The 12,365-nt window shown below is 41.0% G+C and overlaps 1 protein-coding gene and 1 long non-coding RNA gene across 2 annotated transcripts in view; one reads left to right on the top strand and one right to left on the bottom strand.

Annotated features, from left to right (window-relative positions):
* Positions 1-12,365, bottom strand: part of LOC145459405 (uncharacterized) — a 49,475-nt gene that overhangs the window by 15,901 nt on the left and 21,209 nt on the right. The gene's annotated exons all lie outside the window — the stretch shown is intronic.
* LOC145459166 (uncharacterized) lies at positions 8,100-11,985 on the top strand. Its single transcript, XM_080337799.1, has 5 exons — positions 8,100-8,761; positions 10,375-10,537; positions 10,619-10,686; positions 10,750-10,925; positions 11,574-11,985. The coding sequence occupies exons 1-5, from the start codon at positions 8,617-8,619 to the stop codon at positions 11,805-11,807; spliced, it is 786 nt and encodes a 261-aa protein (XP_080193925.1). The 5' UTR covers positions 8,100-8,616; the 3' UTR covers positions 11,808-11,985.

Genomic DNA, 12,365 nt, shown 5'->3' with positions numbered 1-12,365 from the left:
TCTTCCAAGCTGTACCGGGACCGAATTTCCGAGGCTGCTATCCGTAGTTCTTCAGAATGATGTTTTGGATTCAATATGACATTTCCTTGTCCAATCTATGAGATAACAATTGCGTATGTGTCCGAACTCGTTGACCTTTCCAGTTAGGCATACGCAATCTCTCGATTTATAGTCATTTCCATTTCTGCAGATAAGTAGTCAGGTCAAGTGCGAACATGAATCGTGTTGAATCTGTGCTCCGTACGCCGTTTAGCCAGCTGCCTTTAGAGCAAAAATTAGAGGTAAAGCGACTAGGTCCGTATCAGCCTAGAAATTGCCCATTGATCCAATCGTACGCCGGAGGAAAACGCACTCGTGCCTTTTCTTCAGCGCATTTCGATAAAAATGAATGGCTTACTTATGGCGAGGATAAAAACGCCTTGTTTTGCTTTTACTGTCTTTTATACGACAGTGCCGGTATCGGAAGCAGTGGCTCTTGTTGGAACAAAATTGGTTAACGCGATCTGAAGCATTTGTCAGAGCGTCTGAAAACGCACCAAAAATCCCAAGTGCACATGGCTAGTGCAGTTAAATATAAATTGTTTGGCAGAGTAAATGTAATGTCGCAGCTCAATGAAAGTTATCGCGTATCAGTCTGCAAGCACAATGAGCTTGTAGATAAGAATAGGCATGTTCTCTCTCGGGTGATTGATGCCATTAAATTTATTGGAGTTTATGAATTGCCCCTTCGAGGCCACGATGAGAAGGAATGCTCTCTCAATAGGGGGGTATTTTTGGATCTAATTAAATACACGGTTTCCATTGATAGCATTTTGCGCGAACATCTCGACACCGCGATAGTAGCTAAGGGTACCTCAAAGACTAGTGAAAAGTGAAAAATTCATCAAGATGAAATAATTTATTCATGAAATTGTTTAATGCGATATGTGCTCGCATTTCAATTTAACACAGTGCTTTGATTCCTGCTTGAATGATGGCAGGCAGACTCGTAATTAATCTTCCATGGATAACAGCTGGCTTTTTATAATGTTTTACGTTTATGGGTGCCACCGCTTTGATTGCCTATCCCCTGGTCGTAACGCATCAGGATCGTGTACCAAACACTTTCGGACGAGGGCAAATCGATTTGACTCGCTTTCGGGACGAGAATCCATATACAAATCGGGTCGGAGGCGCTGCAGCACTTTACAGAATTGATGAGCATGGAACGATTAAAACACCACAAGGTGTCATGCGAATGCTCTTTGTAGGTAGTTGGTCTGCGTATTTTTGGTATAGTCTTACTCGGCGCTTGCGTAATCTCTACCACGAAATCATAACGCATGCTACTAAGGATAACCTGATGATTGATTCGTGGCATGGGAACGATTCTTAGTTCGCGTACATTTTGTAAAATAATCATTTGAATAAAAAACAATGAATAAAACATTTGTTACCGCACTTCAAGTCACGCCACCGGCAAACCTTTCGCGGCACCTACGTTAAAAATCATTGTTTACGGGAAATTCATGTGGCCATCATGAACGTTGAAAAACGCTACTGTGACGTCATATTGATAACAAGTCGCTTGCGGCCCTTGCCCCACCACCCGATATTGTCACGAGCCGCCACTGTTGTAATGTTTCATTACTTGTTTCAAATCAATGTGTGTATAATATCGAAACGGGACTGTGGGGAAGTTGGTAGTCATGTTTGTCAATCCTATTTCAATGCGCACTACGCCAAAGTCGAATTAATCGGTTTCGGATTAGGATTTTACAATTATTTCACACCTTTTTGAATAAGCGTCAACTTCACAGAGGATTAGGGTTGGGTCAGAAATAAGTGAAAATTTGTCGGTATTCGAATCACCGGCTACGCCGGCTCTGTGGTAAACTAATTACTAAAGTAACACCATGCGACTGATTCCTAGATTTAGCAAACTATTTCACACTGACTGGTCTAGTGTAATAATCGATAGTAGCACACGACTGCACGGAAACAATTCAGCGCGCAGGTCATTCGAAATATAGGTCGCACGCACTGCTTAATCCTCTTGCAAGCCACGTTTCCGTTTGTGCGGTTATTGTTGGTGACTCGTACATATTCAACACCGCGCGAGAGATGCCTATACTCGAAAGTACGAATCACCGCCACACCCATAAGAACACATGGCGAATCACCAACACAACCTATACGCGAAAGCACGACATGCGAAAGTACGACGTGCGAGAGATGCCTATACCGAAAGGGCGATTCACGGCCGCACCCATAAGAACACATGGCGAGTCAGCACAGATCCCGTAAGAATACACGACAGGCGAATCACCGTCACCACCTATAGTAAAAAAGGCGAGTCACGACCACGAGTTTTCACGATATACACATTAACAAAGATTCATTCACATGACTATTTACTTGATACATATTCAACACCGGTCGAGATATGCATATACCGAAAAGGGTCACCGGTTCAAGACGAGTTTTCGCGGCACCGGTCGAGTGATCCCCACACCGAAAAGGGTTACCGGTCGAGAGATGGCTATACTAGCACCGGTTGAGTGATCCCTATACCGAAAAGGGTCACCGGTTCAAGACGAGTTTTCGCGGCACCGGTCGAGAGATCCCTATACTCATAAGGCACCGGTCGGGTGGAAGGGAGGTCTGAAAGGGTCACCGGTTCAGGACGAGTTTTCGCGGCACCGGTCGAGAGATCCCTATACTCATAAGGGTGGGGTCACCAGAGATCGCATAAGAACACATGGCGAGTCACCAGAGATCCCATAAGAAACAACGGCAGGTCACCAGAGATCCCGTAAGAATACATGACAGGCACATCATCGCCGCGGCCTATATCCACAACGTTAGTTCACTACGACACAAGAATCCGTGGGCACATCATCGCCACAGCATATATCTGAAAGTGTACCATCATCACTACATAGGCACATCATCACCACATGGGGGTCTGAAAGGGTACCATCATCACCACGAGTTTTCACGGCACGTCATCACCGCAGCCTATACCCGAAAGGGTACCATCATCACCGCATCCATAAGAACACATGGCACCTCACCGCCGAGAGGGGGGTCTAAAGGGTCACCGGTTCAAGACGAGTTTCCAGGCACCTCACCGCCGCACCCATAAGAGCCCCAGGCACACCCAGACCGATCACCTATACTACTCTCGTCAGGGTCTTGGGAAGGGGAGTTGCGCAATCAAACGGGTTCGGTTCTCGCCAGTCTGGCATTCGCGAATGTCGATGTGTAGGGGTTTATCTGCTCTCCTGAGTTACCGTTCTTACAACGTATTACAAATGCTTTCCAAGTTTTCTGATTAAAAACAAAGTAATTTTCAAAAATCCTGACAGCTCCATCACCGCATTAGAAAACTGGTTATTGCGACAAAATTCCGACCGATAGCACTGTGTTAACTAAAAAAACGTCATGTGACTCGACTCCTGTTTACCCGATTTTTTATGAAACTCTATGACGATCGCTGCGTCGGGGTCGTGTTTCTGATATAATTTTAATACTTTTTCTTGAAAAAAGGGACAGATTCCAAAAAAGAGAAGATTTAGGCTTCGTCCAAGGACACTTTGAAATGTAGAAAAAGAGGACAAATCCTCTTAAAATAGGACTTATGGTGGTGACAATAGTATTGCAAAAGGTCAAGAAAAGAACCAGCAAAGGAAGAATACGAGTAAGAGAATAAAAATAATATTGAAGAACCCTGAACATAACAAAAGCCACAAGTGACATGTGCAGCTTTGTAATGGTCAGTGGTTTTCAAACTTTTTGACAACCATCCGCTCTCATTTTGCAAAAAAAATCATCCTCACAAACCAACCAAAAATTCCTATAAAAATAGAAAGTAAATATCCTCGACAACATTTTGTTCAGATGTGCAACAAGTAGGCAATCGATTTAGGCGATCATTTGTCTCATTAAAAAGACTCTTTCCCTCATTTTGATTCGAACCACCGATCATTTTGGCACCGCACTTTACCAGGAATATGTCGGCCAAAACTTCACGTCGTAAAGTGTCGCAACGCAGATGGGGTTGAACTAGAAATTAATGTGTCACATAGGCTCGTATTCGGTCGATGCACACCCCTACACTAAAGCGTCTCGAAGGTCTTAGCCTAGGCCCTAGGGTTACCATACGTCCTCTTTTTTGACTGTTTTGTAAGTGTCCTAGGAGGACGCCTTTTTGTACTGCTTTTTGAGATTTTGTCCTCTTTTTTAGAATGTCGGTCATATCCGACTGATATGCCGTAAATCAGCACCGAAGTGACGCTCCGGTGGGTATTTCGGGAGCTGGGTGGAAAGTTGACCTTTTTTTAATCAACCTCCTGACAATATGAAGGAAAAAACGGTATTCTGGGCGCTGGGCGGGAAAGTTGACCTTTTAGTTAACCGACCACAAAGTGGGATAAATTCACCGCTTTTCGAGAATTCTTCTCCGGTTTTGCAAGTCTGAAAATATGATAACCTTATCTTAGCCGGTGTTTCCCGGAGAAACCTTCAGTCGGGCAAATCATATCATGAACTTAGAACAATCTGTGTAATAAAAAGGTCGGCTCATTTTCATGATCAAGCCATAATTTTTACGCGTCTCGATTATTGGCTGCACTGTCGATCACGTGACCTTAGATATGTAAATACCATCCCATGCGTTGACGAGTATTGGAGTAGATGGAAATGTAATTCACCATTATGTTTATTTGGCATCCTTGAACCTGACCAAAATCAATATTTGAGAATAGACAACGATTGTGATGGGCTGCCAAGTTTTAAAAATTGTGACGCCATTTGCTTGTTCCGTAAAATATATATCTAATGCACAATAGCACATGCTTGTCGATGACAATGTTGCTGCCCTCATTACAATTTCGCCTAACTGCGATACATGTTAACACGATGAATAAGCGGGTGCCTAACCGTAGGTTCAAATGTTAAGTATAGAATAATTGAATACCAATTGGGTGACCTAATCAAGTGGGACCATCGACAAATATCACAAAATTCTGCCATAACGAATATTGCTTATCGTATCGTAATCAGGGCTTTGGAGCAGTCGTAATTATTTAGCTGCTCCAGCTCAAGTTCCGGAGCTCTCTTCTACCATAAATTAGCTCCGGAGCTCATTTATATCACTACTCCGGCTCCAGAAACTATTGAATAGTGCATTCATAGTCGGTATCAACGGTCGCACCACGGAAGTGTCTTTTTTGTGTGGGTATGCGAAGTCTTGTCGAGTAATAATAACCACTCCGTATCGTCTGTCGATGACGTCAAGAGAATGCACTTTGTTACTTGTCTAGCTGTGCACAGCCTAAAACCACTGATGTGTTGTTTTAATATCGGCACGTCACTCTCTAAAATCAAGTTTTACAGTTAAATTTAATCTTGAAATGATGCGACTATTCAAGTGTAACTGCAGCAAGTGCAATATCAGCGCATGTCGCTATCTTATCGTAGAATTCCTACTTTACCAATTACCACTACCAACGGTTTGGAATTCAATATTGATGCGCTCGGTACGAGTCCAACTGGTGTCAATCAAGTTTACTGGAATATAGAATGTTCTCTGAATGTCATTCAATATAATAATTCCCGTCGTTGTAATCACTTTCAATTTAGCAAGCACTTGCACATAACGCGATCGAGTTGCGATGCGACGAGGTAAATCATAATCGGTATATTTCAATTCGCTTTGTCATATCGCGATTTGAAGTAGGATTGACAAACGTGATCGCGAACTTTTCTTCGCGAACTTTCTTCTCACTTGCACAATCACCTGCTGTTCACACTCACAACTTCGGTACGACATTCCAACTTGACACAATATAGCAGATTATGCACGCATCAATTTCACACAAAAGATCGAAGCCTTTAAAAATTTTCTAGGTATTTTTGTCGCAATTGAGTTAACGGAAATAGTATTACGTCTCGTCATTATAACATCTTACTATACTCAAAAAAGTCAACCACAAAAACATTGTCAAGTAAAGCAGTTTGTAACTCACCCGTAGACTACCCGTATGAAAAGAAGATATCGTCCAATCAATGGCATTTGAACGAATAACCATGTTGCGACTGTGTTATGTCTGTGTGTATGTTGGATCAGCAAGTATTCATCACTTACGCTCACATTGAATGTACAAAGTCGGTGCATGACTGAGAATTGATAACATGAATTTGTTATCCATGATGCTTGTAATTTCAGACATGTTGTTAACCATGATTTATGTAATGTCACACACCTGATTTACGCGAATACTTGGTATGGTGAGCAATCGTGAATACTTGATATGTGTGATGGTAATCGTCTTATTATTTTTCATGGAAACAAAACAAGGGTTGTGGCGTGTTTATTTGAATATAGCTTATTGGTTTATCGATTCAGAGTGAATATGCGGATCCGGTTACATACGTTCTCACGGTTTTGTGATTACAAACTGAATGGCACGATATGTATTGACCAATAAAGAGTGGCACAATATAGTAAACATGTGCAAGAAAACAAGCATACAACCCGGAATTGCTAGCACGATGGGGAACATGAAATCATCCATTTTCCGAACACCGTTACCGACCGGTTACCAAAGTCGAGGAGGTGTTTTTTCTGACATATCGACTCTGGAAAATCCAAAGCATGGACCCGGACATCACAGACATATCAATTTTCGAAACACTACCTGATCGCAAACTGTCATGATTACAATAATACCAAATTGATGGGCTTGATATGTTTGTCAGATCTCCAAAGGAATATGGTAATTATACTCAGGGATACGTCACGTGACCAATGTTATTAGTGTCATTGGGCTTGTTAAACGTCGGATGACGCCGGTTATAGTACTCGTTAGTATACGCATTTTGAGTGCGAGAAAGATTTGCACGTCTTATGCAGAGTATCAGTGTATCGCGACAGTGAAGATATTTTTCACGTGACGAAACAAGATCGTCGTGCCAATGTGAACGCATGTATTTCGATTACCGAGTAGCTGTCTACGGTTAGTTCGTGCTGTATGTTCCGATTAAAACCACAACGAAGACCACTTATGAATCGATTCGAAACATTTCAATCCTTCTTGCATTTACTAAATTCGTTTCCATTTGGATATGGGTCCCCAGGTATGAAATACACACACACACGCACACGCGTATATACACACTGATATCGTAAACACGCAACTCGATGATAGCGATATAGTGTCAATATTATTAAAAATAATTAAAAACAATTTGCAAAAAAAATTGTAATTCTTGTCGTCGCATGTATATAAGATACTAGGGTCACGTGTTCTATGAAAACGACTGATGACAAGTATACTTTGGTGTTGGTGAAAGAAAATTTATTTTTTCTGTACGGCGTCAGTTTGTGAGGAGATGGAAATAGATTCGTGGTTTTAATTGGATTACGATTGAGCTGTTTTAACGTAGGTTTTATTCAACACAGAAACTTGACTCTGAACAGCGATTCCATTCGCAAAACATAATCGTTGAATGATTTACCACAGGTGTAAAAAGGGGTAGGAAACTTTTTTTAAATACATTTCCAGTTTCTGAGTGTTTTGATGTAAGGAAAATGATGTGATAACTCACCACTTGGCATGGTGTAGTAGATTGTTTTGTGTATTGGATTTACGAGTAATGAGTCGGGTACCTATCTACTCTTTTGTTGGAGTAGTTGGTTTATTTCTATGACATTGACAGAACCCTCGTGTAGTGACTATGTAGTGTAATAAATTTGTGTTATCCAAACTTGGATGGATGCTACGGCTGTGCAGGACTCACGCATTATAAGCACATATCGTACCCTTACAAACTTTTGTGTAAAGCACTTTGGTGTTCCTGCAAGTACTATTTCTGTTTTGAGTTATTTTAATATTTGAATGCACCGAAAATCCACCTCCATTCATACTGTAAAGTTATTGAGGTATCGAAACAGTTTGTAGGCGCCACGAATCATTGAACAGGTTCGTAGCATGAGAATATCAAGCGAATATTTTTGCGTGACCTGAATATCTTCCATATACCTTTTGTATGAAACGAATTGCGGACAGGACGCCTATTGCCGAAAACCTAGCCTATAGCCGGAAACCTAGCCAATAGCCGAAAACCTATGCGATACAGACAGGTCGCGTACGAAGAAGCGTTCTCTCGTTTTTCACGAGCCTGGCCGAAAGCCTACGGGCGCGAATCGAGTTAAAATAGTTTTAACTTTATGCGCTATCGGCGTCGACGGCTGGTCGTTCATCGTGTGCTTCAGTCGTATTTGGCTTGCTGTGCGATGTTTTGTTGAGTGTTGTGAATCGCAGGGAGAAGAGATGCTGTGGCAGTGGCGTTGTTGTTTGAAGTAACAGTACTAATTTACTTCAATTGTATTGGATTATAGTGCCAATATTGTTTACCGCACTGTATACCGGTACTTGATGAGAACAATATGAGATGGTCGGCAATCATGGCACCAGATATGCTGGTATATTGAATCATTGACATAGCCTACATACAGATAGATAGATAGGTAGATATAAAATGTTTGGGCTCAGTTCTTCTGATGGAAGGGGCCCTGTTTTTTTACTCATATTTTCTTGTATGCAGTGATATTTATGCTGTGCATTAAATATGAATTTTAATGAGGATCTGATCGAGAGCGTCCGGGACTACCCGGTGCTCTATGACTCTACACATACGAAATTTTTGGATAAAATACGAAAAGATAATATTTGGATAAAGATCAGCGAAAAACTTGATAAATACAACACAACAGGTAAGTTTATGGTTATTAGTGTATGGTATAGTATGGCCCCAGTGGTTCTCAACCGGGGGCTCGCGAAGCAATTTTAGCGGGTCTGCGAGACGCGAGACCTCTAAATTTTTAAAATGATTGATGAACGAATTTCTAATTTCTTGAATTAGGGAAATCACGAGGCAGTTTCGCTCCGCAACTTCTAAATCCTCATGACTCACATCATCAGAACAATTGTCTGGCATGAAATATCCTACTGTCTAAATTCATTTTAATTGCCAAATTGCCAATAACCTACTGATACAATCATATTGCTGTTTCGAGAAATTTTGTTGGAGTTTGTGGAAAAAAAATAAAAATACTGGTAAGGATATAGTTCAATGTTTGCGAAACCTTTTCAATTTAAAGATGTCAGTCGAACATAAAAATTCCTGAAGTATTTTCCCTAATTTGTCCCAATGTCTTACTTTTCAGAAGTAAGTGCATGATTGCACTGCTAATACTGCACTCCACCCCAGCTTCACTAATGTTGTTTTATAATATGAAATAGTAAGATAGTTATGCCCTTACAAACATGAATTCACATAACTTACATAGCCTATACCAGGGGTTCTCTACCCGCGGCCCGCAGACGGTTATTTTGCGGCCCGTGACGTCTTTCATTACGAACGCATACTACATGCCCTGTATTGTTACATATTAATTGTATTTCTAATTATCATTGCCTACTCATTCGTTGTTGTGTTCATAGTTTCTTGATATTTGCTAGGGTTGATGGTTATTGTATTGAATCGGTATTCAGCTGGACTCTTGTTCCAAGAGAAACTTTTTTTATTCAAATTTCATCGGCTTAGTTGTCAAATCGTCAGTTTACCTAAGAAAAGTATGTTGCACACCAAATTTTACTCAATTCCAACCAGAGAAGCCGAGGTCAGTGGAATTGACATTTCGGCCATTTTTGAAATAATAGTATTTACGGTGACCAATTTCGTCACACCAACATGACCAAAAATTGTGTTACGGGTATGCCTGAAGAGGCAGGGATGTCTTTTCCGCTTGTTTTGGTCTTGACAAGGGCCTGTGGTAGTGTTTGGATGAAGACATCACCATTAAACGAAAAATAGATATGACGTGGATTAGCTGGAAATTAGTCCACTTCATTGAAATAGACACGTTAAAACGATGGTGATATAAATTTTATCCGTATTTTACCTGCTTGTTAGGTAATTTCCTTTTCGTGGTCGTTAATTTCATTGCGTAAAGTACTCTGTTTGAAAATTATCTCACCATCCTTTTAACGTGGCTATTACGAAGAAGTGGAGTAATTTCCAGCTAATTCGTGTCATGTCTTTCTTTTCGTTTACTGGCTATGTCTTCATCCAAACTCCATCATAGGCCCTTGTAAAGATCAAAACAAATGGAAAATACATTCAGACTGCCTCTTCAGGCATACATGGAACACGATTTTGTTTTTTGTTTGCTCAGCCTCCCCCCCCCCCCTCCATTGACACCGAAAATTTGTGTGTTCGATGAAACCATTTCTAGAACCCAATGTGATAGGGAGTTGTAAATAAATGTCTAATGCCACAGTATAATGATTTATGTTTTTTTAATAATCTTCACATTGTTTACAGCGACTAACTGCAAAAAACGTTGGAAACAACTCCGAAACAGGTTCAGCAAATATGTTGGCGAATTGAAGAAAGCCAAAAGCAGTGGCTCTGCCGCGAGCACTATCAAGGAGTTTACTCATTATCAGTCTATGTCTTTTCTGCTTGATCATTTGAAGCATAAACCGTAAGTCCTAACATCATATAAATATCTATAACTACAAGATGGCCCACATTTCTTACTTGGTATTGCTTTTTTTGCGATCAGAACTGTTGGAACTGTTGCACCAGATTCTGATGGGAATGGAGATAGACTGGATGTTTCTTCAAATACTGGTAACCTGTCACAGAATGAATTCATGTGTTTGGTCTGCTTCATGTGTGCAACTTTGTTAACAGCAGAATCAAGCCAAGAAGAAGATGTAATGCAAGTCAATGAATCTCCAGAAGATGTAAGCCAGGTTATGCCTGATGATGGTAGAAATGAGGTAGAGTGTGCGGATCAGTCAACAAGCTCACCTACCAAAGTTGTCTCTAGAAAGAGAAAGAGATATGCAGATAAACAAGAATTCCAGGTGAGTCGGATGTGATGAAGGCTTATAGCCAGGGCTTTGGAGCAGCCGTAAATTTGCATTGCTCCTGCTCCGGACCGGCATTATTACCACTGCTCCGGCTCCAGCTCTGAAAACTGTCGAAGGTGTCTGTCTATATAAGATGTGGGCAACCCGCGGCCTGCGGGCCTTATATGGCTTTGAGTAGCCCGCGAACTAATTTCCCATTATATTATCGAAATCCTGTTATATTATCGAAATTGAATTGCTCAGATTGTGAACTTGCAACCTGGCCAACCAAAAATATGATTAGTCTGGCCGCAACACTTGGGATGTTGATGACTAGAATATCAGTTCCGACGCGTTATCAAATCCAGGATCCAGTCACATTTGGATGCAGCAAGGGAGAGGAAAAGATTATTGATTTCGCGAAGGCCTGCTGTTGAATTATGTGCACTCATTAGATATGGTTGTTGCATATATAATAGCATCTTATGAAATACGTCGGAGCCGGAGCTACACCTCAAATACCTAGCTCCAGCTCTGGCTGAATTTTATGTAGAGCTCTGGCTCCAGCTCCGGTGAAAATGCAAGGCTCCGGCTCCAGAGCCCTGCTTATAGTACAAGTAAAGTTATTGAAAGTGGTGATATTCTTATATTTTCCATTTGCAGGCTGCAATATCCGACTTCATGAGCCAAAACGTTAAATCAATGAATGACTTTACTGCTCATCTTGCAAACCGTCCAAGAAACGAATATGCCCACTTTGGCAGCATGGTGGCAAAGATGTTGGAGAAATTGCCACCAGTCAAAGCTATGTCTACAATGAGCTGTATCATGCAATTCATGGGTGAGCAGATGTCTTCACTCGAGACACAAGTTATTGATACACAGGATACAGAATGATGTATGTTGTATGATGACTTGTACAAGCGACTTGATATGTGCTACTGGAACTATAACTACTCGCTTTTGAAAATCGGAAACTAGAACGATTCAATTTTCAAAATCTGCAATTAGAACTAGGACCTACTCAGTTTTCGAAATCCGTAACTTAGTCACCACGTCCATTAATTAAATTGGTACACAAGTCTGGCTGTATGCTTTTGACATTGTTGTTTACCTCTGTGTTGATACATTCTTGCTGAATTCTCCTCACTGCATTTTTTGCTTTTGACATTTTTCATGTCTTTCGCTGTGATTCTACCTTTCTTATGCGTTCACTTGCCCCTAGTACTCATTCTTGATCCGTGATATTCTGTAATTAGTTGTATGTGTTTCGTTATACCCTGATGTCAAACTATGTTCGCACAAGCAATTTCCATATCTTCTTCAGTAAAAACTGTTCCAATATGAATGCATTAACTTGCCCCTAGTACTCGTTCTTGATCTGTGATATACAGTACTTCGTTACACATTTCTTTCAAACTATGTTCGCACAAGCAATTTCCATATCTTCTTCAG

This window comes from Botryllus schlosseri, chromosome 16 (genome assembly GCF_051294905.1).
Source record: "Botryllus schlosseri isolate E-star chromosome 16, Bs_hap1, whole genome shotgun sequence".
Lineage (NCBI taxonomy): Eukaryota > Metazoa > Chordata > Ascidiacea > Stolidobranchia > Styelidae > Botryllus > Botryllus schlosseri.
This window is presented reverse-complemented; position numbering and strand designations above follow the sequence as displayed.